Source organism: Xiphophorus hellerii, chromosome 22 (assembly GCF_003331165.1).
Source record: "Xiphophorus hellerii strain 12219 chromosome 22, Xiphophorus_hellerii-4.1, whole genome shotgun sequence".
In the NCBI taxonomy this organism is placed as follows: Eukaryota; Metazoa; Chordata; class Actinopteri; order Cyprinodontiformes; family Poeciliidae; genus Xiphophorus; species Xiphophorus hellerii.
Window position 1 is genome coordinate 8,414 of NC_045693.1, and position 26,489 is coordinate 34,902.

The 26,489-nt window shown below is 43.2% G+C and overlaps 1 protein-coding gene and 1 long non-coding RNA gene across 2 annotated transcripts; one reads left to right on the forward strand and one right to left on the reverse strand.

Annotated features, from left to right (window-relative positions):
- Positions 1-26,489, forward strand: LOC116713347 (helicase with zinc finger domain 2-like; the record flags this gene model as incomplete). Its single annotated transcript, XM_032553490.1, has 19 exons — positions 1-1,376; positions 1,813-1,996; positions 2,192-2,299; positions 7,790-8,304; positions 8,390-9,028; positions 10,135-10,927; positions 11,160-11,235; positions 11,352-14,706; positions 14,815-14,900; positions 16,245-16,382; positions 16,454-16,609; positions 16,701-16,845; positions 17,080-17,220; positions 17,300-17,492; positions 21,622-21,771; positions 21,848-22,057; positions 23,105-23,258; positions 24,997-25,164; positions 25,750-26,489. Coding segments are annotated over 19 exons (8,688 nt in total), but the record flags the coding sequence as incomplete, so codon positions are not given.
- LOC116713274 (uncharacterized) lies at positions 19,928-20,991 on the reverse strand. The gene is made up of 2 exons (XR_004337846.1): positions 20,476-20,991; positions 19,928-20,257 (listed from the first exon to the last, which is right to left on the reverse strand). It is a non-coding gene; the product is annotated as an uncharacterized LOC116713274 (long non-coding RNA).

The following is a 26,489-nucleotide window of genomic DNA, read 5'->3' on the forward strand; positions in this document are numbered from 1 at the left end:
CTAAACTCGCTCCAGCGCTCTGAAGGCATCACCATGTTGTCTGGCCTGCAGTCGACCCATGACCTCGCTCTGGCCTGTGGTCACTGCTGCGTCCAGGAGAACCAGATCACCTTCACACTGAGACCTGGCCAGCACTGCTGTGAGCGGCAGGTGCTGCTCTGCAGAGCCAAGGGGAGCGGTGCTTGGAGGCCCGTCTCCAAACGGCCAACGTTTCCAAACCCAAAGCGATACGAAGTGTGCTGGCACTTCAAGGAGGGCCGTGGCTGCACCGTGCACAAGAACCGCTGCACCTACGCCAGGAGCGATGAGGAAGCTGCAGTGTGGACGTTTGAAAAGCAACATGGGATGGACCATCAGCGACTCTGCAGCATGTTGGCTCAGTCCAAGAGCAATGCCGAGCAGAAACCCAGTGCAGGAGAAGCTCAACTAGATCTGCTGGCTGCTCTGGAGCTGAAGGTCGCTTGTGATTTATGCTCCAACCAGGACAATGAAGTCACGTACAGCATCCAGCCGGTTATCCACAAGTGCAGCAGGAGTCTCCTCCTAGGTAAAGGAAAGGCCTCCAGCCAGTGGAAGGTTGTCTCTGAGCGGCCCACAGGGGCACACATGGGTCCCGGAGTCGTTTATAAAGTATGCGATTACTATGTCGCGGGTTCTGGGTGTCCCAAGCACACTCTGGGTCAGGGCTGCACCTACGCCAGGAGCTCTGAGGAGGCCGCCGTGTGGAACCACCTCAAAGAGAAGAAGATCAGTAAAAGTGACTTGATCAGACACATAGCCGAGTCGGACCCGGGTCCAGAAACTGCAGAACAGGCAGCTCAGAGCATTCTCCAGAACTTCTCTGGTAAGTTCATCGAGTTCTGCAAACATTGTTTTCTGGAGCGGCCAACGAAACTGTCGCCAAAGCGGTGGAACGAGACGTGCTCTGCAGACGCAGCTCATCGCTGGGAGCCGGTGTTGGTGCACCACCTGTCAGATGGCAGCACCAAGCACACCTTGAGCCAGGTGCGCCCCCCACCCCCTCACCGCCACTTCACCTTCTGCAGCCACGTCAGGCAGGGGAAGCCCTGCTGGCACCAGGCCGGCCACTGCCAGAAGGCCCAGAGCGAGGTGGAGATGGCCGTGTGGAAGGTGGAGCGCAGCGGCCTCTCCGTCCGGCCTCAGCTCCTCCAGCTGAGCCGGCAGCGCCACCCGCAGGCCGAGCAGGTCTCCGTCTTCTGCAAGGTGTGCCTCTTGCTGCTGTCATCCCCAGAGAGCTTCTACAAGCACTGCTGCAGCCTGGAACACGCCCAGCTGCTGGCGCAGGACACCACCATCAGGTGGAGACAACGGCAGCCTCCACACAGCCGCCGGGCGGAGCTGTGGCTCTGTGACAGGTAAACAACTTATCTTTAGCGGAACCGCCACCGGATCAAGACGGAGTTCTCCAGAGCAGGGCCCACATCTAGGCCACTGATCTGATTTCATCTGGAACAACTCGCCACCAATCCACATCCAGAGAGGAGCCGCACGGTTTTCTAACCAGTCTAACCTTTTCTATGTTGATAAATGTACTCATTTAGCAGAAACCCAACAGTATGTGTCTCTAAATCAGATCAGAGTCCAATAGGACAGATGTTGGGAGTAAATGAGATTTCTGTCCAGGGAACTGGGGAAATATCAGCCTGATTCCTGCTGAGCATCATCTGATTATATAGGAGGGTTCACCTGACAAGGATTAAATTAGGACTACCTGTCAAGTGTCAATGAACAGTTCATCTTACATCAAAACAAACATTCTAATGCAATACTAACACAAGGTTTGCATTGTAGACCAAAAACCTGCGAATATGGGTCCAACTGTCCTAAAGCTCATTGTGAGGAGGAGCTGCAGGAGTGGATGATGAGATCTGCAGAGGAAGAGGAGATCAAACGCAGCATTGAGACTCAGGGCCTGATGTGCTACAACCAGCAGCTTCTGGATGATTACAGGAACAGCAGCAATGAAGTCTATGTGGTGAGTTCAGTTGGCGCAGAGAGGGGATGACTGACCCGACTGTCTCAGTTCAGAAGATTTCCTCCTGTCATGTTTTCAGACATCAGAGACACAAAACCAGCAGATCCTGGTTTCCTCCTGTCGTCTCTCTGGGATGGGTTGGGTTTGGCCGCAACATCTGGCAATCTGACAGGTTTAACTTCTGATTCCCAACAGCTGTCTGAACAGGTGGATGATGTCAGCGTCTCCTGTGATGAAGATTTAACTGTGGAGAAAGAAAACGTCTCTGCAGCCCTCAGATGGACCTTCAGGGTGGAGACAGAGGTAAACAAACATTCATCAGTTTTACAGGACAAACACTGTTTATATATGGAAACATTGAACCAAGAAGACTCAGAGATTCAGAAAGGCTGCATTCGTCTATATCAGTGGTTCTTAACCTGGGTTCGATCGAACCCCAGGGGTTCGATGAGTCAGTCTCAGGGGTTCGGCGGAGCCTCTGCCGCGGAGGTAAAGACACACTTGCGTAAAGTCGTGATGACCCGCCCCGCTTGGCCACCACTGGCTGCAGAGGATCATGTTACATTGCTCGGCCAATCAGGGCTGCGGGGAATTTAGTGCGCGCAGTATCAGCGGCTGTCGTAGTTGTACGTCGCGTGGTTTCTTTCTTAATATTTTAATCCATACTAAATATGTCGAGCAAAAAAAGAAGAAAATGAACAGACTTTGCTCTGAAGATGCACCTGCCAAGGTGAAGCCACGCCTCTCTGAAGCCACGCCTCTCTGAAGCCACGCCTCTCTGAACTGGTCTCCCAAAAACAACAGCAGGAGTCTCACTGATTTGCAGGTATGTCATTTGTGCAACACTTTATTCTGGCCCCAAAAAAGTATTTTGTGGATTCAAAATGACAAAAAACAAATTAAATTTAAAATAAAAAAAAATTAAGTTATTAAAAAAAAATTTATTCTTTGAAAAAATCCAAATTTATTTTTAATTAGTAAAATAGTAAAAAAATATTTTGGGGGCTGAAATTCATTTATGGGGCCGAAATATTTTTCTGGGGCCAGAATAAAGTAACACTGTAACTTGCTGTGAGTTCATGGTTTTGTTCTTTGAGCAAAGTGACGTTCATGCACGGCTCATTTTGTGCACCTGCAAAAAAACATATACCTATGTCTTGAATTTGGAAAAAAAAAAAATTTATTTATCACTAAAGAAGGGTTCAGTGAATGCGCATATGAAACTGATGGGTTCGGTACCTCAAAAAAGGTTAAGAACCACTGATCTATATAGAAGTTGGAGTGAGTGTCCAGAACCAGAGCCAGACTAGAGGCTGAATGGACTAGAACAATACGGACGATTGTGCAGCCAATACTTTCACAAACAGCATAAACAGGATCCTGGTGGGTGGCGGCAGTCCCAGCTGATTGCATCTGTGAAGGAAAAATTTAGTAACAATGTTTAAATAAATTTGAATGTACACTTTATGATGTTTCTATTAAAGGTTTGCACTCAGTTGCAGCTCAACAGGACATATGCTCTTCTGACCCTCCTCAGATAAGTGAAGAACAGGGTGTTCAGCAGTTAGACATGTGAGACATGGCTAAGGTGATAAGCCTAGTTTGTAGAAGTTCAGTTACTAGTATCTGTTTAGCCATCAGCAGAGAGGCTTTTTGGAGAAACGCCTAAAGTTGAGCTGTGAATGTGTATGCAACCTTGCTCGACTGAAACTTACAGATAAGTAACGTATAGATTTTTACCTGACACTTGAGCCAGGGGGTGTGACTACGTAATGTGTGATGTATCCTATGTAGATGAGGGGACGTTCAGCCCCAAGTCAGAACTCATCCGATTCTCACTGAGTTGTGAGCTTTGTATGTTTTCTCCATTTGCAAATGTTAATTAAAGCTGTTTGTTCTCTTTTATAGCTGAAGTTTGGTCTCGAATTTTGTGCAACTTAACACATCATTCAGCCACCAGTTTGCCCAGTAATGAACTGCAGGGCAAACTGATCGCAGGTGTGAAGGAAGAGAGGCACAGATAAAAACAAATCAATCCAACACTAAAGAATAACCAGTACAAAGGAACCTAGTAAATGTAGAACAGCGAAGAATAACTAGAAACATTAAGAATTCAACTAGAGGAAGACAGGAACAAGACAGATCTAATCAAAATAAGAAACTAATAAAATAATAATGAAACCAGAATCAAATCAAACTACAAAACAACCTAATGAACCGGGATGCTGACAATAACCATTCACCAGAACAAAAATTATGTTTATATATAAATGTCTACAAAATCAAACACTTACTGCATCTAATCTTGGCCAACAACAAACAGTCAAATAAGCTGCCAAGTGGAAAGAAATACACAAATGAGGGGCGTGCTGCGGTGGCGTAGGGGACAGCGCGACCCACGTTTGGAGGCCTTGAGTCCTCAACGCGGCCGTTGCGGGTTCAATTCCCAGACCCGGTGACATTTGCCGCATGTCTTCCCCCCTTTCCTGTCAGCCTACTTTCATATAAGGGACACTAGAGCCACAAAAGACCAACTGGAGGGGAGAAACAAAATACACAAATGAAAGAAAATGCTGTGGTTCAACAGAACATTAACTTTACAAGATGTTAAGTGTCTTCCATTATGTTTTATAGATATTAAAACTGCAAAACTAAGAATTATTTAATATAAAAAGAAATCTTCCTTTTCAAATTGCTCCACATTCAAACCAAAATATGTCATAAAAAACTGCAAAAAGTAAAAGCTTGTGCTCACTTAGTAATGATCTGGACCTTCACTCATTTTCATTCCTTCCATCTGTCTCGGACATTTCCAATCAACTAATGATGGTTTTTCAATCAATCAATCTAATTTTATTTGTATAGCACATTTCAGCAGCAAGGCATTTCAAAGTGCTTTACATCATTACAAACACAGAAACACAATGCAACATAGAATCAATCATTAAGTCAAGTTACATCAATAAATTTGTAATTGATTACATTTCAAATACAATCCTAAACAGGTGGGTTTTTAGTTGAGATTTAAAAGAAGTCAGTGTTTCAGCTGTTTTACAGTTTTCTGGAAGTTTGTTCCAGATTTGTGGTGCATAGATGCTGAAAGCTGCTTCTCCTCGTTTGGTTCTGGTTCTGGGGATGCAGAGCAGAACCAGAACCTGAGAGGTCTGGAAGGTTGATACAACAACAGCAGATCTTTAATGTATTGTGGTGCTAAGCCGTTCAGTGATTTATAAACTAACAACAGGATTTTAAAGTCTATTCTTTGAGCTACAGGGAGCCAGTGGAGGGACTTTAAAACTGGTGTTATGTGCTCTATCTTCCTGGTTTTAGTCAGAACGCCAGCAGCAGCATTCTGGATCAGCTGCAGCTGTTTGATTGATTTATTGGACAGACCTGTGAAGACGCTGTTGCAATAATCAATACGACTGAAGATGAAGGCATGGATGAGTTTCTCTAGATCTGGCTGAGACATTAGTCCTTTAATCCTGGAAATGTTCTTCAGGTGATAGAAGGCCGACTTTGTAACTGTCTTTATGTGGCTCTGGAGGTTCAGGTCAGAGTCCATCACTACTCCCAGGTTTCTGGCCTGATTGCTGGTTTTCAGTTGTAATAACTGAAGCTGTGCATTGACTCTAGATCTATAACTCTAGATCTATAACTCTAGCTCTGTAGCTCTAGATCAGGGTCTCAAACTCCAGTCCTCGAGGGCAGCAGATCTACAGTTTTTAGATGTGCCACAGGTACAAAACACTGGAATGAAATGACTTAATGACCTCCTCCTTCTGTAGATCTGTTATCCAGAGCCTTAATGACCTAATTATTCTGTTCAGGTGGTGCAGCAGAGGCACATCTAAAAGTTACAGGACTGCGGCCCTTGAGGACTGGAGTTTGAGACCCCTGCTCTAGATCTATAACTCTAGATCTATATCTCTAGATCTATAGCTCTAGATCTATAACTCTAGATCTATAGCTCTAGATCTATAACTCTAGATCTATAACTCTAGATCTATAACTCTAGATCGTTCCTCTTTAGGTCCAAAAATAATAACTTCAGTTTTGTTTCTGTTCAACTGGAGAAAGTTTTGGCACATCCACACATTTATCTGTTCTAAGCTTCTGTTCAGTGATTGGATGGGGTCAAAGGTCACCTGGTGACATCATAATGTAGAGCTGTGTGTCGTCTGCATAGTTATGGTAGCTAATATTATTTCCTGTTATAACCTGAGCTAGTGGGAGCATATAAATATTGAATAAAAGGGTTCCTAGGATTGAACCTTGGGGTACCCCACATGTGACCTTTGACCTCTTTGATGAAAAGTTTCCAATTGAAACAAAGAAATCCCTGTTCGTTATGTAGGATTCAAACCAGTTAAGCACTGGACCGGAGAGTCCGACCCAACTCTCCAGTCGATTCAGTAATATGTCATGGTCAACACTGAGGTCCAACAGAACCAGAACTGTGGTTCTGCCACAGTCCGTATTTATATGGATGTCATTGAACACTTTGACTAGGCCAGTCTCTGTGCTGTGGTGAGACTGGAAACCAGACTGGAAGGAGTCAAAGCGGTTGGTTATCGTTAGGAAGCTAGTTAATTGTTTACACAGCTTTTTCAATAACTTTGCTGATGAATGGGAGGTCAGAGGTCAGAGGTCGGCCTGTAATTCTGCATTAGTGATTTGTCCAGATTGTTCTTTTTTATAAGTGGTTTGATTACTGCTGTTTTCAAAGCCTGGGGGAAAACGCCTGATGAGAGCGATGAGTTACTATCTGGATCAGATCAGCAGCAATAACAGGCAGGACTTTCTTAAAGAAATGTGAGGGTAAGACATCCAGACGATGGCGTAGGTCATGTTGTCACTGAGGAACCTTTCGCCTGGAGTAGATCCATGGTTCAGAGCTGGTATCAGTGAGGCTGAATGAAGCTCCTGGTTCCTGCTTCAGCAGAGCCACATGCAGCAGTTTTTAGCTTTTATGTTCCCACAACTGGAGCTGCAGTGTCAGTTTTGGTCCCCCAAACTTCCTCCAATCAGGTTCGTCAGAGCCGACCTTTCTTCAGTCCACTTCCTAACAGCAGAGAGATGTTCTGTTTCTGCCTGAAAGGTCCTGCTGACAGCCAGAAGTGCACCCTGAGTAGCAGTGGTCCAGTGGTGGGAGATCGGATCTACTTTTATCCTCCATGTTTGTTATGGGCTCAGCTGCTGTCCAGCCTCTGATGTTCGGGCTGCAGGATGTAAAGACCGACCAGAACAAACCAGGAGAACTCTCCGTTATTTAAAGGTTTTCTGTCTCAGACTCTGAGGGTCGTCTGTCCGGCAGGTTTTAGGCGTTTCTCTCCTGCCACCCCTAACCCTTAATGGATGGGCGATTAACAGGCGTCTGCAGCACTTTGTGGCTTCAGAGGAGATTCTGTAATAAATGAAATGTGTTGTGGACGAGCAGTGGGCCACATCTAGACAAAGCATGGATATACTGTATGTTTCTATCTTAGCATCTGATTTAAATATCACCAGCACTTCTTGACTGTTGTGGCCAGCAGGGGGCAGGCTTGAGTCAGTTCCCACATGTCAGAAAGCTAAACTTAGAACCAGGAGGAACCACTGAAACCACCAGAATAGCGCCCCCTGGTGTTATTTGCTGCTGATTCATCCTCCAACTGCAAAGACACCACAGAGTGATCTGTTTAAACACCGTGTCTCTAAACTGGACCACATCCCACACTCAGTGTCAAAAGTTGTTTGTGTCCAAGATGTTTTAAATCTTTGAAAACAAAATTGTTCTGTGTTTTCTTGCAGAGACAGCTGCTGCATGTGGCTCTGCTGAAGCAGGAACCAGGAGCTTCATTCAGCCTCACTGATACCAGCTCTGAACCATGCATCTACTCTGCAGGCGAAGGGTTCCTCAGTGACAACATGACCTACGCCATCGCCGTATCGTTCACATCTACACACCCAGGCTTGTATGAACAGTGGTTGGTGCTAGATTTTGGAATGAGACCAGTCCTCTTGAAGAAACTGAAGGTGAGAGTTGGCCAGCAGTCAGTGGATGACACTAAGGAACAAGTCTTCAATCATGGCGTCATTCTACAAAGTGCAGAGCGCTGGAATCGAGGGAACAGGGTTATAATACCCTGTTCATACAGAACAGAAAAACAGGAAGAGTTGATGAAGGAGTACAAGCCTCCACAGCTAAGCCTTCTCTGTAAGCCCTCTTGTTACAGCCAAGCAGCACTGACAGCTGAAAACTACAAGACAAAGATGCATGAGTTCCTGTACAATGAGGAGAGAGCTGAGGACCAAGTGGTTTCAAGGTAAAGTCTACGTTTAACAGGTTTCTTTAACATGTCTCAAAATGGTTTCTGCTTTTTAAAAAGCGTTTCGTGTCATTTTCTTTAGACTAAATGTTTGTGGACAAATTCCAACAATGACTATGTTGAACGATCCAAAGTTCGGGATGGAGTTTGCTCGTCAGGGAGAACTTTTCTGTTCTGTTTCCATCCCTTATAAGCTGACCATGGACAGTCCTGAAGGTCTGGTACTGAAACGAAACGTCCAGTCAGCCCTGATAGCTCCTGTAGACTCTCTCCATCCAAAGTCCAAGGTCTATGAAGCCAAGGTTCTGAACCTCAGAACCAATGAGAACCAGATACACCTACAGCTGTCTAAACAGTGCTGCTCTGATCTTTCTCTCAAAGACAAGCAATCTTATCAAATGGAGGTCCAGTTTCAGTTGGATCGCCTCAGCTTATGTACCATGCACAAAGCTGTAGACCTGCTTCCTGATACCACCAGAGTCCTGCCAGACCTCAAGAATTGTGGAGTTCCTGTCGGTGATGTCACCTACGAGAACCTGAACTCCAAACAGCAGTCTGCACTTGGCTTCATTACGGGGAACCATGATGGAGAAAAGTTGACTGCACCTCTGCTCATTTATGGACCTTTTGGAACCGGGAAGACCTTCACCATTGCTACAGCAGCCATCGAACTTTGCAGGCATCCGCAGAACAAAATCCTGATTTGCACCCATACCAACAGGTAACTTGTTTGGTTCAGAAATATTGATTGGTTTGATAAGATGACCAGCAGTAGATGGTCATCTTAAGGTTGGCCAGCATCCAGTCAGCAAATTATAAGCAATGAAGAAAGTAGAGCTCAGTCATTTCAGTTCTGTGTGCTTTTATGTTTGGGCTTAGCATTAATACTGGATTAGTACTAATATGCAGATTAACCCTCGAATTTTTATGAATTTTTTCTGTAAAAAAGTTGGAAAATTCATTGCAGGCGCTGTTGAGTTCAGGTGATTCAGTCACAGGAGGGTTTGTGATTCTGTCAACTGTTGCAAAGAAAGCTCCAGCATTGTTTATGATTTCCAGGAAGAACGTTTCCCTAAAATGTTTAGTGTGGAGTGATTTCTTCGCCGTGCGTCTCTGTAGATTTCGTAGTGTCCAGTTGTCAACCTGGAGACAAGTTTTATGCCATTTACATGATGTTATTGTGTATCTAGTCTACTTACTGAAGTGAGTGCAGGAACTGGTTTGTGGAAAATAATTTTCCCTTTGGGACTAGAAAGTCTGAAGTCTATGTTCAGCCCTCAGCAAAGGTTTCTTTCACTTCTTTCTCCAGAGATTTCTTCCTACCAGACACAATCTTTACTTTAATGGAAGCCATGGAATCAGTGATGTCTAAAATTTTAGAGTAGAAATGATCTATCAACATGTCTACAGGGTGGAAGTGAGGGGGAAGAATAGATTTGGTTAAAAAGTTCTGCTTGTTGTCTGTAAAAGATTGTTTTGTAATAATATCTGTTTGACTAAGTGAACAACTTAAATACAAAATGATTTGAGATTCATACATTTATTTGGCAGGGACATTGCACATGAATAAATACATCTGTTGTCCCTGGACGTATCAAAAATGTTGCTAAATTGGATCAAACTTTAAACTTCAGAGTCAACGCATCGTTTTGTCTGTAAGAAGCAAAACATAGAACAAGGGCCTGTTTTTTTTTTTTTACCAGGCTACAGTTTGGTATAAAATTAGGGTGAGAGCTTGTTTATGGCTTTAACCTCGATTCCCAAATGTTGAAAAGATATCATTCAAAGCCTACTGGAGTTTTAACTTGTCCGTTTTGTACCTTTCAGTTCTGCAGACCTGTATGTCAGAGAACACTTTCATCCTGCCATCAGTAAAACTAACAAACTGAGGCCAATTCGAATAAAAGCCAACAGTGGAAAGGCTCTGTTTGCCACGGATGAGATCACCTTAAAATACTGTTTTCTCTCTAAAGATAGAAAGTCTTTTCTGACCCCAACCAAAGCTGTTCTGGAAGACCACAATGTAGTTGTGACAACAACAACAATGGCAGGACTGTTTCATGACCTGAAGCTTGTAGACGGACTCTTCACCCACATACTGATCGATGAAGCCTCCCAGATGCTGGAATGCGAAGCCTTGTCGGCCCTGAGTCTCGCTGGGCCAAACACCAGAGTTATTCTCGCTGGAGATCACATGCAGATGGGACCACAGCTCTTCTCTGTGGATGACCACCGTCGTTCAGACTGCACGCTCCTCACTCGTTTGTTCCACTACTATCAAGGACAAAAATGTGACGCCGCCCAGAGCAGCAGGATCATCTTTAGTCAGAACTACCGTTCAACCAAGGAGATTGTAGAGTTTGTCTCCGCTCATTTTTATGTTGGAAAGAGTGACGTGATTGAAGCCTCAGGAGACGTTCCAGCTCCTCCAAATGATCACGCTCTCCGGTTCCACCATGTTCGGGGAGAATGTGTCCTGGATATTGTGACTATGTCTTGGTATAACAAGCAAGAATCTTTTAAAGTCACTGAGGTTGTGGAAGACATTGTGAAGAACTGGCCAACAAACTGGGGGCCCAAGGACCTAAAATCCATTTGCGTTCTGTCAGAAGGCTCTCAGGTAAAATTGTTCAAAGTAATCTTAATAAATAAGTTTTTGTTGTATAAAATTATACTTTGACATTTTGAAGTTTTATCTCTGAAATGTTGATTTGTTAAAGTTCTTGTTACTCCTGCTGTTGCTTCATTATCAAACCTAATGAATGCAAACAGAGAATGGAAATACGTGACTGCCATATAAACTTTGTAGCTATTGATGGTGTTTAATAATTTCAATAGTCATTTCTCAACAGGTTCAACAAATTCGATCCATCCTTTTAAGAAAAGGCTTTTCTGAAGTAAACGTTGAAACTCTCGCAAACGTCCAAGGTAACTTTCATCTAGTTTAATCCTCAATCCTGAAGGATTTCCTGCATGATGTCAAAGATCAAGAATTGTCTGATTTTCCTTATGTTAGTTTGACCTAATTAATAATTTTTTAACAGGCAAACAGTTCAGAGCAGTCATCCTGACAGCTGTACAAACCCGTGACAGCCTTAAAGAGTCCAACCCGTCTGGTCTGCCTCTTTTCAATGATGCTCGTGTTTTAAACACTGCGATGACCAGAGCTCAGTCTCAGGTGACAGTAGTTGGAGATGCTGCAGCTCTCTGCTGCTTTGGGAAATGCTCCAGGTTCTGGCAAAGTTTCATCATCCACTGCCTCAGCAACAACAGTGTAGAGCCAAAGCATTATACCAAAGGGTTTTTTGAACAAGATGTAGGAGAAACAGTCAAGTTTCAGAAGTTGGAAATTATAGATGAGAAAACCATGTCTGACTCAATTCTGCAAGAGCTACGAGATGAATATGAACAGATGAAAACTGAATATAGTTCAGATGAAGAGAGTTTGGAGTCTGAAGACGTTACCCACCAGAAGTTTGGAAAGTCTTTCAAAGTTTCTAGTGAACTGATGGAGTTACGTGAAAAACAACCAGAGTTATTGAAGAAAGGAAAGTTTGTGAAGGAGTCTTACAACAGAGGACATGTTGTAACATTTCATAAACCCACCTGGCACATACATGTTCAAGGGAGATCCAACATGGGAAGGGCTTTCACTGGGGATGAAGTGGTCGTACAAACAGCCAGGGGAGGACAACCAGCTAGAGTTCTTGGTATTGTCAAGGAAAATGAATCTGCCCGTGAATTTGTATGCTTCCTTGAGGAAGAAGATCACTCCAAGAGACCTGCAGCTACCAATAATAAGTTTGTAAAAAGGATTATGATACCCGTCAATAAAAATGCACCTAAAACAACCATTCTGCTCCTGGAAAAAAGACGAAACTTTCTACCAGTATGGGAGGAAATCAGTGGATACTGGACAATCATAAGATCTCACCATGTCAGTGAGGTCAGGGACAAGGTGTTTGTAGTGCAGGTGATTGGGTGGAAAGAACATTGTCTTTACCCTTTGGGAAGAGTCACAGATGTTCTCCCAAACAGTGGGCCTCTTAATGACAGACTTTGGTTGCTGAAACAAGAATTTGAGGTCAAAGACACTAGTTTGGATACATATGAAGGTCTTCCAAATAAAGACGAAGACAGTGAAAAGAGGCAGGATGAAACTGAAACAATCACATTTACAGTTGATCCAGAAGGAGCAAAAGATCTGGATGATGCCATCAGCATTAGAGATACTGGAGACCATTATGAGCTGGGAATCCACATTGCAGATGTGGCAAGTTATGTGAGTCCAGGTGATGAACTAGATAAGCATGCAGAAGAACGAGGTTCTACACATTACCCCGGAGAAGAACCTATTCATATGTTCCCTGGAAACCTGAGCACTGGCCAATTCAGTCTTCTGCCACATCAGGATCGCAGGGTCGTCTCCTTGATGCTCAAAGTGGAAAAAGAAACACACAAGATTTCTGAAGATCCAAAATTTCAGCTGTCCATGATCAGGTCAAAAAGGCAGTTTACTTATGAAGAGGCAGAGGAGATCATCACCCAAAGATACAGAGACCCTCCCACATTCAGCACAGAGGAGGACGGTGTCACTGTGGCCTATCACTTTGCTAAAGTTCAAAGGAAGTTAAGACTGGGGAGAGAGTGGGCTTATTACCAGTGTGATGATGACAAGTCGCCTGGGAAGCGGAAAGCCCACCAGATGATTGAAGAAATCAGTCTGTTCTTTAACAACTATACAGCAAAATACTTATGTAAGTCCAAAGCCAGATATCACACACCACTCCGCTGTCAGAGCAGCCCAGACCCTGAGAAGCTAGAAACATTCAAAGAGAAATGTGGAGCATTAATAGAACTGTCCTTTAGTGTCAACCATGATGAAATAACTGTGCCTAACCCTAAACCAAGCACTGAGCGTTTCCCCATTTTGGAGACTGTGTGGAACGACATCCAGTCAGCTCTGAGAGAAAACGATACAGACAAACTGGTGGACCTTGTGGCTGCGGATGACATCTACCCTCTGCTCCAACCAGTTATTTACGAGTTGCAATGCTGCAGAAGCAAAGCATATTTAATCCGTTCAAAATCCTCTGAAGAAGCAGAAGTTGGACATCATTCTCTCAAGCTGAACCCTTACACACAAGCCTCCTCACCAATAAGACGTTACATGGACCTGATCTTACAGAGGCTCCTGCACTCTTTCATATGTAACAATGCTCTCCAGTATACTCGTACTGACATTACTGATCTGTGTCATCAGTTTGACCCCAACTCAAAGAAAGTTAAGCAGTTTGAGCAAAAGGCTCAACAGATCTTTTATGCAGTGAGCACAAAGCAGCAGAGTGCACCAAAGCTAGCCTTTGTTATTTCTGCAGATCCAGACGAAGAGAGCTTCAAGGTGTCATTTCCATTCAACAGGAACATATTTCATCTGCCTTTGTCCATTATGTTCAGTGAATTACAGTTAGAGGACCAACCAGTTTATGACTCTGAAAAAAAATACATCATGCTCAAATGGAAAAGGCGGATATATGCAGCCGACGAGAGGCTGATCCACCAAGAGTTGATCAAGATGTCAGGTCGTGGTCCATGCATTGAGGTTCCTCTGACAGTTTGGACGGCTGTGATTGAAGCAGTTCAAACAGAAAATCTGGATCAGGCCAAGTCCCTCCTGATGGACACCATTCCACTTCAAACAGAAAACCTGGACCAGTCCAAGTCCCTAGATTCACCATCTACTTTCCAGCACTATGCTGACATTGATCTTCACCTGCAGCCAGGTGGCACCATGCAGGTGCAAATGACATCAGAAGCGAGTAGAGGTCGTCACATGCCTGTTATTCAGCTGGTGCACATTAAACCGATGTTTGAGATTTGTGTCCAACATGTCCACAACCCCATCTTATGTTACACCCAGTCAGCACAAGAGCCAGCAAAGACTTTCTATAGAAACACAAAACAATACATGGAGATCTGGAAACCCATCTGTGAGATGGAATCTGCAGCGAATGCAGTGGAGGAAAGTAATGGCATCATCATTGAGAATCTGGAGGTAAAGTTCACTCAGCGGCTGGAAGGCACCATGACTGGAACATTTTTCTTACATCAGAAATGGATCACAGATTGGGTCATTGAATGCAACCTTGCTAAATGCTTGCTTTGCTTTCGGAAAAGAGGTCTGAAATTGCTTTTACCTATAGAGCATTCTGCACCGGTCGACCCAAAAGAGTTTACTTGGGTGGCTCATGGTTTCACAACCAAAGTAGATTCTAGAGAAACTGGAAGTGAAGTGGATTTCCATGTCAGTCACCTGCCAATGGAATATGTTCCTGAATGTGTTTTTAAGAGAAAAACTCTTTTCACTGCCGAGATCATCCCAAAGCTCCTGCCTGACATGTGAGTTTACGTTTCCTTCAGTTCCTCTTTTAAAGCTCTTCACCTCTGGTTGGTGATGAAATTCATTCATTTTCTCTAAAATGAATGTCTGTCTTTGTTTTCCTACAGCCGGAAAGAAGCTGCTGTTCTCAACCTGGAGGCAGCATGTGACCTAGTCAAGAGGATTGCACTAGGCCAGAAGATTCCCAAAAAAAGTAAGAAAAGTACTGAACATCCATCCATCCATTAACTAAACTAAAAGTACTATTAAAAAAATCATTGCAGAGAGGATTTTATTGCCTGGGTAATTATTGGAGAGTAGAGTAGACTCTGGTCAGATCTCCAATCTGTGGCCGGGCAGATGGACAGAACAGTCCATTTAAAGTAGTTTGGTGAGCTGGTAGTCACCAAATTAACTATGGTGACTACTAGACCAGTGTATAGCCGGACATCACAAAACTGTTCTGGTCTTTACCAGCAGTAGGAACGTTCTAAATCTAACCTCAGATTCAACGCTGATGTTATTTGTATTGTCCACCAGACCTTAACTCTCAATTTGTGAGTCAGATCTCATTTGTTTTATCTGGTTTAGTGTTAAATACTAATAATGTCAATGCTATCTGAGAGTCAATTGGCTTTACTCAGACAATTCACAGTCCTACCCATGTTTAACGTCGTACTTTAGACCTTAGACTTTAGAAGAAATAACAGCCCTGACACACAAGAGTGATTGCCAGTGCTAAGACCTTCATCATGGCTCTAATTCATCCCATATAACCCAAAGATTTTACCAACTGGAACCACGAATACAGTGAACCCTCGTTTATCGCGGGGGTTGTGTTCCGAAGAGAACCAGTGATCCGTGAAGTAGTTACCTTTATTTTTCACAATTATTATACAGCATAATTAAATACTCTACATTGAACCAAAGAACAAAACCTGTTTTCAGGCCTAAATTATTTTTTTTAACAAATAGAACGCTTTCTTACAAATAACTACAGTAAAATAATGATTTTAATCATCAATACAAAGTACAGTAGGACAAATTGAGACGTATTTCTCTGTTCCTCTGACTGTGACGCTGCAGCCTGACTTCTCTCTCTACTGGCTTTTTCTCCTGAAGCCTGTGGTGCAGGTGTGTTTTTTCGAGAGGAGAACAAAGTTATTATCGGTAGTTGTTGTCGCTATTTTTCTTCTGGGAAAAGATATTTTCCAAAATTTGCCAAGCTGTATTACGTATATTTAAATAACGTAACGTTATTGGCACACAGGTGGAGAAAAAGCGCAGAGACTGTTTAGCCAATCAGGACGCAGAACACAATGCACTGTGAAAAAAGAACTGCGCAAAAAAATCCGCGATACATCGAGGCCGTGAAGGTGAACCGCGTTATAGCGAGGGGTCACTGTATTTCTAAGAGGATCAGGCCAAGCCAGAGTCCTGTAAGACTCTATTAATAACCCTGCAGTGTGAAGATTTATTGTTCACAAGAACACGCAGCAATCAAGACAGCAGAGTGCGGCCCCATGACAAAGTCATGTTGTGTTGCTTAATCTTCCAGTTACGCCAAGCAGTGTGCTGAAACACCAGATCGCCAGGACAAAGTTGCCAGCAAAACTGCCAGAGCTTAATGACAGTCAACTTCAAGCAGTTGCAGCTGCTCTAAATAGCAACTTTACCCTGATACAAGGACCACCAGGTAAGAGCAGAATGTGATTAATCCTGTTTCCACATGCAGCGTTAAAGATCTCTTTTTTGTTTATTTGACAGGAACTGGGAAGACGGTGGTGGGCGTGAATATTGTGTACTGGTTTTTGGAGATAAACTCTGATAACCCCAGGATATCTGAAGACCCAAGAGACAAAGACAAAAAGGAAGTCATTCTCTACTGCGGTCCATCCAACAAGTCAGTGGACGTTGTTGCAGGTAAATGTACTTTTTGAGACAATGTTTAAATTATTTCTGGTTGAACATTTGGATCTTGATTGGGAACCATGTGTGTCTGATTGATCCACAGAGTATCTGATGAGGTTTAAGGAGAGACTTCAGATCCTCAGAGTCTATGGCCAGCAAGTAGAGAACATTGAATATCCTTTTCCAAACAGTGACCTGCAGTTTTCTCACAGGTCACTTCGCCAGGACAAGTCCAACCCAGAGCTCAGGTACTGCACTTTCAGTTAAGACTCTCCACAGGCAGCATGTGGAGAGGCAGCATTCATCTTTTCATGTAGCATGGAAAGACGAATGCTGCTAATGACTCCTGAGATGTTTCCTTATTCCTCTATAAGGAAACATCTCAGGAGTCATGGTAAGGGGGGGATAGGGTTAGGGTTAACTAACCCTAACCCTTATCCTACCCTAAGCATATATGCTTACATGTGTTGCATTGATTTTAGGAGCATCACTCTGCACCATCGCATCCGTGAGCCAGAAAACCCCTTTTCAACAAAAATAAAAATATTTGATCAACGGATTAGCGAATGGCTCAAGAACGTCTCGACTACTGAGGAAGTCTTGACTCCTGAGGAAGTGAAAGAGTAAGCATAGTGGTTTCATTATATCCCTGAATAAAATGAAATAGATATGAAAACATGACATCTTTGTTTTTCCATGCAGATACAGGAACCTTCTCAGAGATGCTCGGATACATGAGCTGAAAAGACATGACATCATCCTGTGCACGTGCACACAGTCATCCACCCCCATCCTCTCCTCCACCGTCAGTGCACGTCAGATCCTGATCGATGAAAGCGCGATGGCCACCGAACCCCAGACTCTGATCCCGTTAGTCTGCAACAACCCAGAACAGGTTCTGTCTCCTTAAAATGTCCCATTCTGTGTTTGCTCATGTTGACCAAACTAATCCTAAAGGTTTTTCCACCAAATGTTTCTCAGACTTCACTGTACCATGACATGATTTCCAGATTCATAGATCCTCAATGATTCTTAGCAGTCATGTTTTAGTTCATTTTAATAATATCCCAAAAAGAATTTGATTCTTTTTTGTTTTAAATATTAAAACAAAGAACACATCCAGTCCCTTGATAAAATAAAACAAGTTTCAGGAGGAATAATTGATCATGAATGTGTCCTACTACTCTAGTGTTTAATGTTTTAGTGCTAGCCAAGGTTTGGCTAGTGTCTAGGTCAGGGGTCACCAACGTGGGGCCCGCGGCCCCCGGTCGCCCGAGGGGACCTTGTCAGTCTGCGGAGCAAGTTCTGAAAATAGCCATTGTCATTAGGGAGCACTGCCAAAAAAATATTTAATGTTTTTACATTAAATTAATAACATTTGTTTATATTTAGAATTTTTTTTTAAAGTAAATTATAAAATTTTTAAAAATAAATTGCTTTGTGCATAAAACTCTTTTCTGTGGTTAAAGTTCAGAACCCTGCAGGATTTTATCGGAGGGCAGCAGCGCCGGCAGCTGGACCCGCTCTGGTACCTTAAGGTTTTCCTTGAAGTAAAAAAAGAAAAGAATCATTTCTGAAATGTTTATTATTTAACCCTCTTTACTATTAACAAAATTGTGGAGAAAAAAAAAGATCTTATGTGTCAAACATCTTGTACGTAGCGCACGTCTGAGTCTGTGGGGGTCAAAGGGCACGCCAAAGCTTAAATCTGATTGGTCAGTTTGCTTTTGTTTATTTGGCGGCTTGGTGCTTTTTCTGTAAGATAAAAATGAATGACAGGAGTTTGAACCTCCCGTAGTTCTAAGAGCGGTTTGGATCCCGGCTGAGCTTTTTACAGTGTTGGTTCTGACGGGTCGTCGGTTTCTGTTTCCTGAACTGGAGAGCTGATGGGTCACCTGTTAACTGACATCTGCTGCTCTTCCTGAGCGTCGCGCTAAGACTGAGGGTTAAACAATTTAATCTAGTGGAAACGTTCCCCAAAAGAGTAAAAATTGTTGCTTCACCTTCTCCTCCTTTGGACGTCTGACTCCACCTGAACCTGGGAACCAACATCCTCCTCTTTCCGTGGATCAACCGGGTATATAGACTTCGCTCCATGTCTTTATTATTTAGCATCGTTTGTGTGAAAAAAAAGGCTTTAGTGGTTTAGGTTTGTGTGGCTTTTGTGCGACGCCACATGATGCGTTGGAGAGGTGGTTGTGCTCCTGCAGATCAGGTGCAGTGATAGTTTTGTACCTTCTGATCTGTTGGACAGTTTTTTTTCTACATCTGCTGGGGTCAGCCAGCTGGTGACCCGTCAGCTGTTCAGTTCGTGAAACCACAAAAAAAGCTAATAAACCGGCGACCCGCCAGAACCGCACACTGTAAAAAGTTCAGGCGGGATCTTAGAAATATGGGAGATTCAAACTCCACTCATCATTTTTAGCTCACAGAAAAAGCAAACTGACCAATCAGATTTAGGCTTTGGCTGCCCTTTGACCCCCACAGACTCACACTGATGTTTGCTACATACAAGATGTTTTGGCACAAACTAACTTTTTCTTCTCTCCACAATTTTGTTAATAGTAAAGAGGGTTGGATAATAAAAAAATACAATAACGTTTCTTTTTTTTATTTAAAGTTAAATCTGTTCAGCTGCACCAATCCAGACTCTCAGTCACTTGTGGGTAATTTAGAATCACACAGAAAATCTCCAAAAGGGAATCAAACTGAAAACTCTGAACTAAGAATTTCTGATCACATAATAGCAATTAACCATAGCTGCATGGTAATTATTACTGATAACTATTGTCAGTAGTCCCTAACATTAATATGATCAGGCAGCATGTAATCATATATATACTATTGTTATAAAGGCTGAGCCAAGAACATTGATGTCTGTTTCAAACAAGTAGCCCTTCGGGGCGTGCCGTGGTGGCGTAGCGGTTAGCGCGACCCGTATTTGGAGGCCTTGAGTCCTCGACGTGGCCGTCGCGGGTTCGACTCCCGGACCCGACGATATTTGCCGCATGTCTTCCCCCCTCTCCTTCCCCGTTTCCTGTCAGCCCACTGTCATATAAGGGACACTAGAGCCACAAAAGACCCCCTGGAGGGGTAAAAAAAACACAAAAAAAACAAGTAGCCCTTCGTGTTGCTCTGGACCCGTGAAGCAGCTCCCAGTCTCACAAAGGTTGGTGACCCCTATATGTGTCGATGCAAGTGCAAGTGTTACATTCTAGGATTAGTAGAATTTGAAATAATCCAAATTAAAATCAATCCAAGTGATCCCTTAAAAACTAGATTCGTCTGCTGGAGGAGGTGGCAATTTGTAAAAACACAGAGACAGCTAGGTGGTGCAAAAATTGGTGAGTTATATTAATATTTACAATATATACAAGTTAGTCCACAGTTTAGAGTCCAAAAGAGTTCCTTATACCAAGGCAGTCAACCAGTCTTTGTTGATGATGAAAAGGGAAAAAACAAAATAATAATAATAATCCAGTTCCTTCAGTGAAGACTTGTTGGGCTGAATCTCCAACCAGTTCGGAAGAGTTTCCTCAGATAATAGGTGTTGTATTTCCGGTTAGCTCGCCAGTCTGGTCAGCATGAAGCCAGACAATCCTTGCTGTATTCCAGACCCTTCAGCCACTCCTTGAGTGGGGGATCTGAAATACACCTGGCCTGTGTAAACAGGCCTAAATAATCAATTTACATGTACATGTGTTTCTTATAATTGCAGGAGTTTACATAATAATTAAATGCAACTTATGCAAAACAGTATTTTTACACAACAATAATTTCAGTAAGCATTTCAATTTGAATGTGCTTTAGATCGGTGTATAATTACAACAGGCTGGGGAGACTAGTGCTAGCATGCTAGCTCCCGAGCAAACACTCACCAGTTCCCTCTTGACCAACCGTGATCTTTACAACGTTCGGTTGATTAATCGCCCGTCTGCAAGTTAACAGAGGTACACGATTGAAGGATATACAATAGATATCTGAAAACCGCTTTGGGAACAGAGCAGAAGCCTACCTGTACGTCAGGGTCCGACAGCGTTTCCTACCTAAGGTGCGATTAGCAGCCATATAAGCCGTAGCTGTCAATTTAGGACGCTGACGTGCAGCTGTCACATGACGTCAAACCCGCGCGAGAACAATGTTGTTCTCGCCTGGTTGGTGTTAAATAGATTAAAGAAAGGGGGATTTTAATTAAACTTTTAAATAAAAATAAATTAAATCTAACAAAATAAAAAATAAAATAACTAAATCTAGTATAGAAAAATTATCCTGGTTACACAAGCCAAGGATTGGTCAGCATCTCCCTCATCAAACACCTGGACACACGTTGTTCTCTTGAGGCCTGGAGTTGAGGATCCCTAGTTTATAGGATGGTCTAAAGACGTTTGTCTCTTGCCATCTCAAACTGCGCAGAGTATCAACAATATCTCATCATTGAGAGCCTGCTGACCAGCAGTATCTCCATCTGATCTGGGAGCTGCAAGGCCTCAGACTGTAAGTCTCTGCAAAAAGTGGTGAAGACAGAGGAGAGGATCATTGGGACTTCACTCCCCCATCCAGAACATTACACAGACGCTGCTTAGCCAAAGCAAACCGGATCCTCTCCAAGGTCTGTTCATCTGGTTGGCGTTTAGCATCTGCATCTGTTCTGATGCTAATGGTTTAGCATTAGCACAGCCAGACTCAGAAATAGTTGTCTCCCACTGGCCACCAGATTGCTCAACAATCCCATCCATAAGACTGAGTGCTCGAAAATGCTAAGTTATAAATATTTAGCATATTTGTATATTATGTAATTATAGGCACACTTGTGTTTTTGTGTGTGCTCCAGTGATGACATTTCATTGCCAATTTCCCTTACATGTCTTTTGTAATGACAATAAAATAAGTCTAAGTGTATTTTAAAAATGAAACGTTGAATTTCTCAGAAAAAAATGTTTGAATCTTCAAACAGAAAATTTTCTCCAACAGTCTGGTGTCCACTGACTTCGGTCTGATCTCTGAACTTTGTGGCGGTCTGCCAGGTGGTGCTGATTGGGGACCACAAACAGCTTCAGCCAATCGTGAAGAACCAGAGCGTGAAGAAGCTGGGGATGTCCAGGTCTCTTTTTGAGCGCTACTACACCAGGCTCCATAAAAACACGGCTGTGATGCTGGACACCCAGTACAGAATGGTGAACATCAAATATGTCCTCAATGAGTAACAGCAGCAGTGCATCATAACCCATCATGCTGTGTTATTTTTAACAGCACCAGGGCATCTGTGAGTTTCCCTCAAAGCAATTTTATGAGAGCAAGCTGAAGACGGGTGTGGAGCAGCCGAGCAGCCTCCTGCGCGTTAACGGCAAGACTATGCCAATCGTGTTTGGACATGTTGAAGGAGAAACTGTTCGTTTGGTGGTGAAGACGGCAAAGGGCAACAACAAATCTAAAGTCAACCACAATGAGAAAGAGAATGTGGTACGTAACATTTTCTGTTCAGCTACCAGAACCAAAACGTGCCTGAATGTTAGAAGACAGTAACTTTTCCAAGAGCATCTCAATTTCATGTCATTGATCCATCGAGGGACTCAGGGAAAGGATTGTATTGATTCCAAGCAGGAGTTGCTTTATACATGATTAAGCCTGCAAGTAGATGAACAGGAGGTCTAAAAGTGATGATGATGCAAAACTAAAAATAATTAAGGTATTCTCTTCACCACTTGCTATCCATCATATTCAATTCAGTTCCGTTTATTTCTACAGTGCCACTTTGCAAGTGTCATCTCACTTTACAAAAAAATATTTAAATTCAATCACACACATTCTAACTGATCCTCGTTCTCAAACTGTACAGTATGCTCTAATTGTTCAGAAGTTTTTATCTAAGGAAACCCAGCATTCCCTCCTCCTGGGCAGCAGGGGGCGACAATCCCTTTCATGGAATCATTAACTTTACAGCAATTCCTCATACAGAGCATGCATGTAGCGACAGTGGAGAGGAAAAAAATCCCCTTTAACAGGAAGAAACCTCCAGCAGAACCAGAACCGGGCTCAGTACCATGGGAACCGACCGACTGGAGGTTAGCGAAGACACAGCCGAAGAAGAAACAGATGAACTGATGTTGGATTATTTCTGATGTTCATGAAAGTAGAAACAGCAGGAGAGGGAGAGCGATTAGGTGATGGCAGCATCATGTCAGCCGCCTCCAGGAAGGAACCAGCCAATCAGAACACAGAGCAGGTGGAGCTGCCATGGAGAGAAAAGAACAGGAAACCAAAAGTTAAAATGACGGCAAACGGTGCAAACTGGAGAGTAGTAGAAGAAGAAAGGGAGGAGGAGTGGCCAGTTTGTCCTGCAGCATCTGAAGCTATTTTCCTGATATTTCAAATTCAAAAATACTTTATTGATCCCAAAGGGAAATTAAATGTTATAACGATTAGTGATGGCTGTTGGCAGGAAAGATTTCCTGTAACGGAATCCTGATATTAAATGAAGGATTTTAATTGCTGCCAATTGTTTTTCAGACAAAGATTGTTGAAATGCTCGTAAAAGCAGGAGTGGATGAGAAGAGCATTGTGGTTCTGTCTCCTTATAACGCCCAAGTAGCAGAGATCCGAGAGGAGCTGACCAAGATGGAACTGGGAGGAATTACAGTGACCACCATCACAAAAAGTCAAGGTAAAAGTCTCTCTGGGACCAGATCTGGGGTCTCGTTTATGAAACACTGCGTAGCATCTATGCTAAAAGTCTACGTGGCTTGGTTGGTAGACCACACCTGGTCCACCAGGTGCAGAGACTTCAGTCTTCCAATCGGTTAGGGTTAAAACATCATTTCATGAGCCAAAAATCAATGTGAATGAAGTGAAGAGTTGAAAGAATCTCCTTTCTAGAAGCCGTTGTAGCAGCGTGATTAAAGGTTTTCACGCCGCCATCATGATTCTGATGGGAGGTTCACAGTTCATGTACTGTTATCACTACATGTTGGATACTCTGTGTATGTTAACGCAGATTAACAGCAAACCAAACTCAATTTTCATGAGCCAGGAAGCCCTTTATTACGGTCTTCTTACAATTTTGTACAGTTGTGTGGGAACCTCAATAAAAGCGTTGAGTGAAACTATAAACAGAAAATAAAATATTCATCAGCTCTAAATGCACAGAATAAACTTCTAATATCAGAAAACATAAATTAGAATTAACCTTAACTGTTGTTAAAAACAGTCATGTTAGCTATGATCATTACTATACAAAAAAAACTAGTGGGACATGGCTAATTACTGGAATAAACACATTTTAAAACGACCTCTAAATAAATCCTAATAAAACTCCAAACAGAACACAGATTGAACTTACAGCCACTCCTTTCAGAGGAGTTAGAAAAGATTGACGACACAGGAGGTGAAGTTTGTACATTAATAGACAAGTTTTCTCTCCACCATCACCTGTTCCTCACTGCCTCTGCTACCCACAATGCACTGCTACCTCAAAATTCGCCTTCAAAATAAAATACAGATGAACCAATACTGTAGAAGTTTCTAAATTAAATGAAGACATATTTCTAACTTCTAGCCTTGGGCAGAACAGTTCAGGGTGAATATTATGAAAACATATGTCTGCTTTGCTCTGGGAGTTTGGAAGCCCAGCCACTGCCCCCTGCAGGTTATAGTGGAATAGTGCATCAGAACATCTGGCCCTAATGGCTAGAAAACATTTTAGTTTTTAATGGACTCACCAAGAAGCCAGCCATCATCTATAGCGCCACCTGCAGGCTCTTCCCTGCTTTGCTCCAGGATGAAGGAGTCATGAGCCAGAAATTTGGTCCAGTCACTAGGAGATCTTGGCTGTCGATGAAAACGTGTTTCTTCCTGATCGCCCCTTTGCAAGGTCTCCTGGCAGCGCCAACCCATCCGATATATTGATGGACAACGTTGGCATCCATCAGTCTGATTCCGACACCGGCTCACATCTGATGTGTTGATCTCTGGTCCACATCATGCTGAGAGAGGAAGGCAATATATAGAAAGCCTAAAAATGTTGGCAGACTAAGATTTAAGTTGGCTTATTGGGATTTTTTGAAATATCCTCAAGCATAAATAAAACTGCTGACTGCTTATAATAAAGTCTATCTCTGATTAAAGGTTAGATAATCAGAAGTAGTGGCTTCAGTTCTGCATTGCCAGTTTCCCGCGGCTCCAAAGCGAAGGTAAATCTGGGTCAGAGGTCATGTGAGAGACCGCATGTTTTCCTGCTAAGTTTATTTTCAGAGATCGCAACCTTTGGTGGGAAGTGAAGTTCAGTTCCCACTTTGTTTGGACGCCCCCTTTATAAACGACATCCCAGACTCATGGTCAGAGGTCCGGCTGTGCCTCAACCCGGCATCAGAACCAAACCAAACCCAAATTCTGTTTTCTCCCAGGGAGCGAGTGGCGCTACGTGATTCTCTCCACAGTCTGCTCCGTGCCCAGCGACGAGATTGAGAAGGAACCGGACCGCGCCTGGATGTCTGAACATGTTGGCTTTGTAGGAGACCCCCACCAGATCAACGTGGCCATCACCAGAGCCAAGGAAGGACTGTGCATCATCGGTAAGGACGGGACTGTGGACTAGAGCAGAGATTCTGTACCTTTTTTACCTTGGGGTCCAATTTTTCCAGTCCAAAGTGACCCAGGGCCCATTTACATACTAACCATCTATTGGTTTACCAAGTTGACCCGGCAAGTTGACACTCAGCAGCTCTGAGTGTTTCGGGTTTTGGTTTTTGTTGAAGCCATAAAGGAGAATCGCGATCCACTGGATTCACTGGTTGTTAATGGGGGGTTAGGTCTGCTCCAACACACCTGGTGGCTCCTGACTGCAGGTGAAAGTCCGGTACCAGTCCAGCAGTACCAGACTTTTGCAAACATTTTCCAATCATTTTGACCAGTCAAACACTTTCCACTAGAGCTGCATTCACCCATTCTCTCACATTTACACATCGATACACAGATCGGTGGACAACTTGGAGCCAAGTGCCTTGCTCAGAGGCACAAATCAATCTTACAACCTTCAAACACAAGATGACTACTCTAGCCACAGACCTCCCCAGATAAAGGTCCGCTACCAGTCCAGCATCTGGTCCAGAATCAGATCCATCTTTAACTCTGCTCTCTTCTTCCCTTTTCTGGGAAAGGCAACCAGAAGCTGCTGCGACTCAGCGGTTCGTGGCGCCACCTGCTGGACTACTACAGTCTGCACAGCGCAGTGACGGATGCAGAGAAGATCTCCGTCTGAAGCCGATCATCAGCTGGGACGGAAACCACGGAAACCACAGGACTATCATGTGTCGCTGTTTTATCCGCTTTACAGACGCTTTGATGATTTTACATTAATTATTGATGTCTGTTTTATGAATTTCTATGTAAAACTGAAAATCATGTTTGTTGAGAATATTAATGCCGCTTCACAGCTGAACTGATCCCAGGTAACAAACAGGTCCGGTTCTGATCCGGTACTGATTCTACACTGGATGAATTCATCCAATCACTGATCTCAGGTTTTTATGGCTGGAAGGAATAAACTGATGATGTTTTACTTTAATTTAAGGAGCATCATTTTAAATATTAATAATTGTTTCTTTTGGTCTCATTAAACTGGGTTAAACAATTCAAATGTTTCGGTTCTGTTAGAATAATTATGTTTTGTTATCATTCTTACATAAGTAGTTAGCAGTTAGTTTTTCATTTAAAGGTTTAGTATTAACACCCCAGAGAGGAGGAATTTGTTAAACCGTGTGAAAGACAAAACTTGCTTTTTCCCTAAACCTTGAAGCTGCAGCTGCTTCTTATCTTGGGTTCCTCCTTAAACTGCTTGTGTGTAGAATGTAGTTCTTCCTTGTTTCAGAATAGGCCCCCTTGATTTATTAGCTCCACA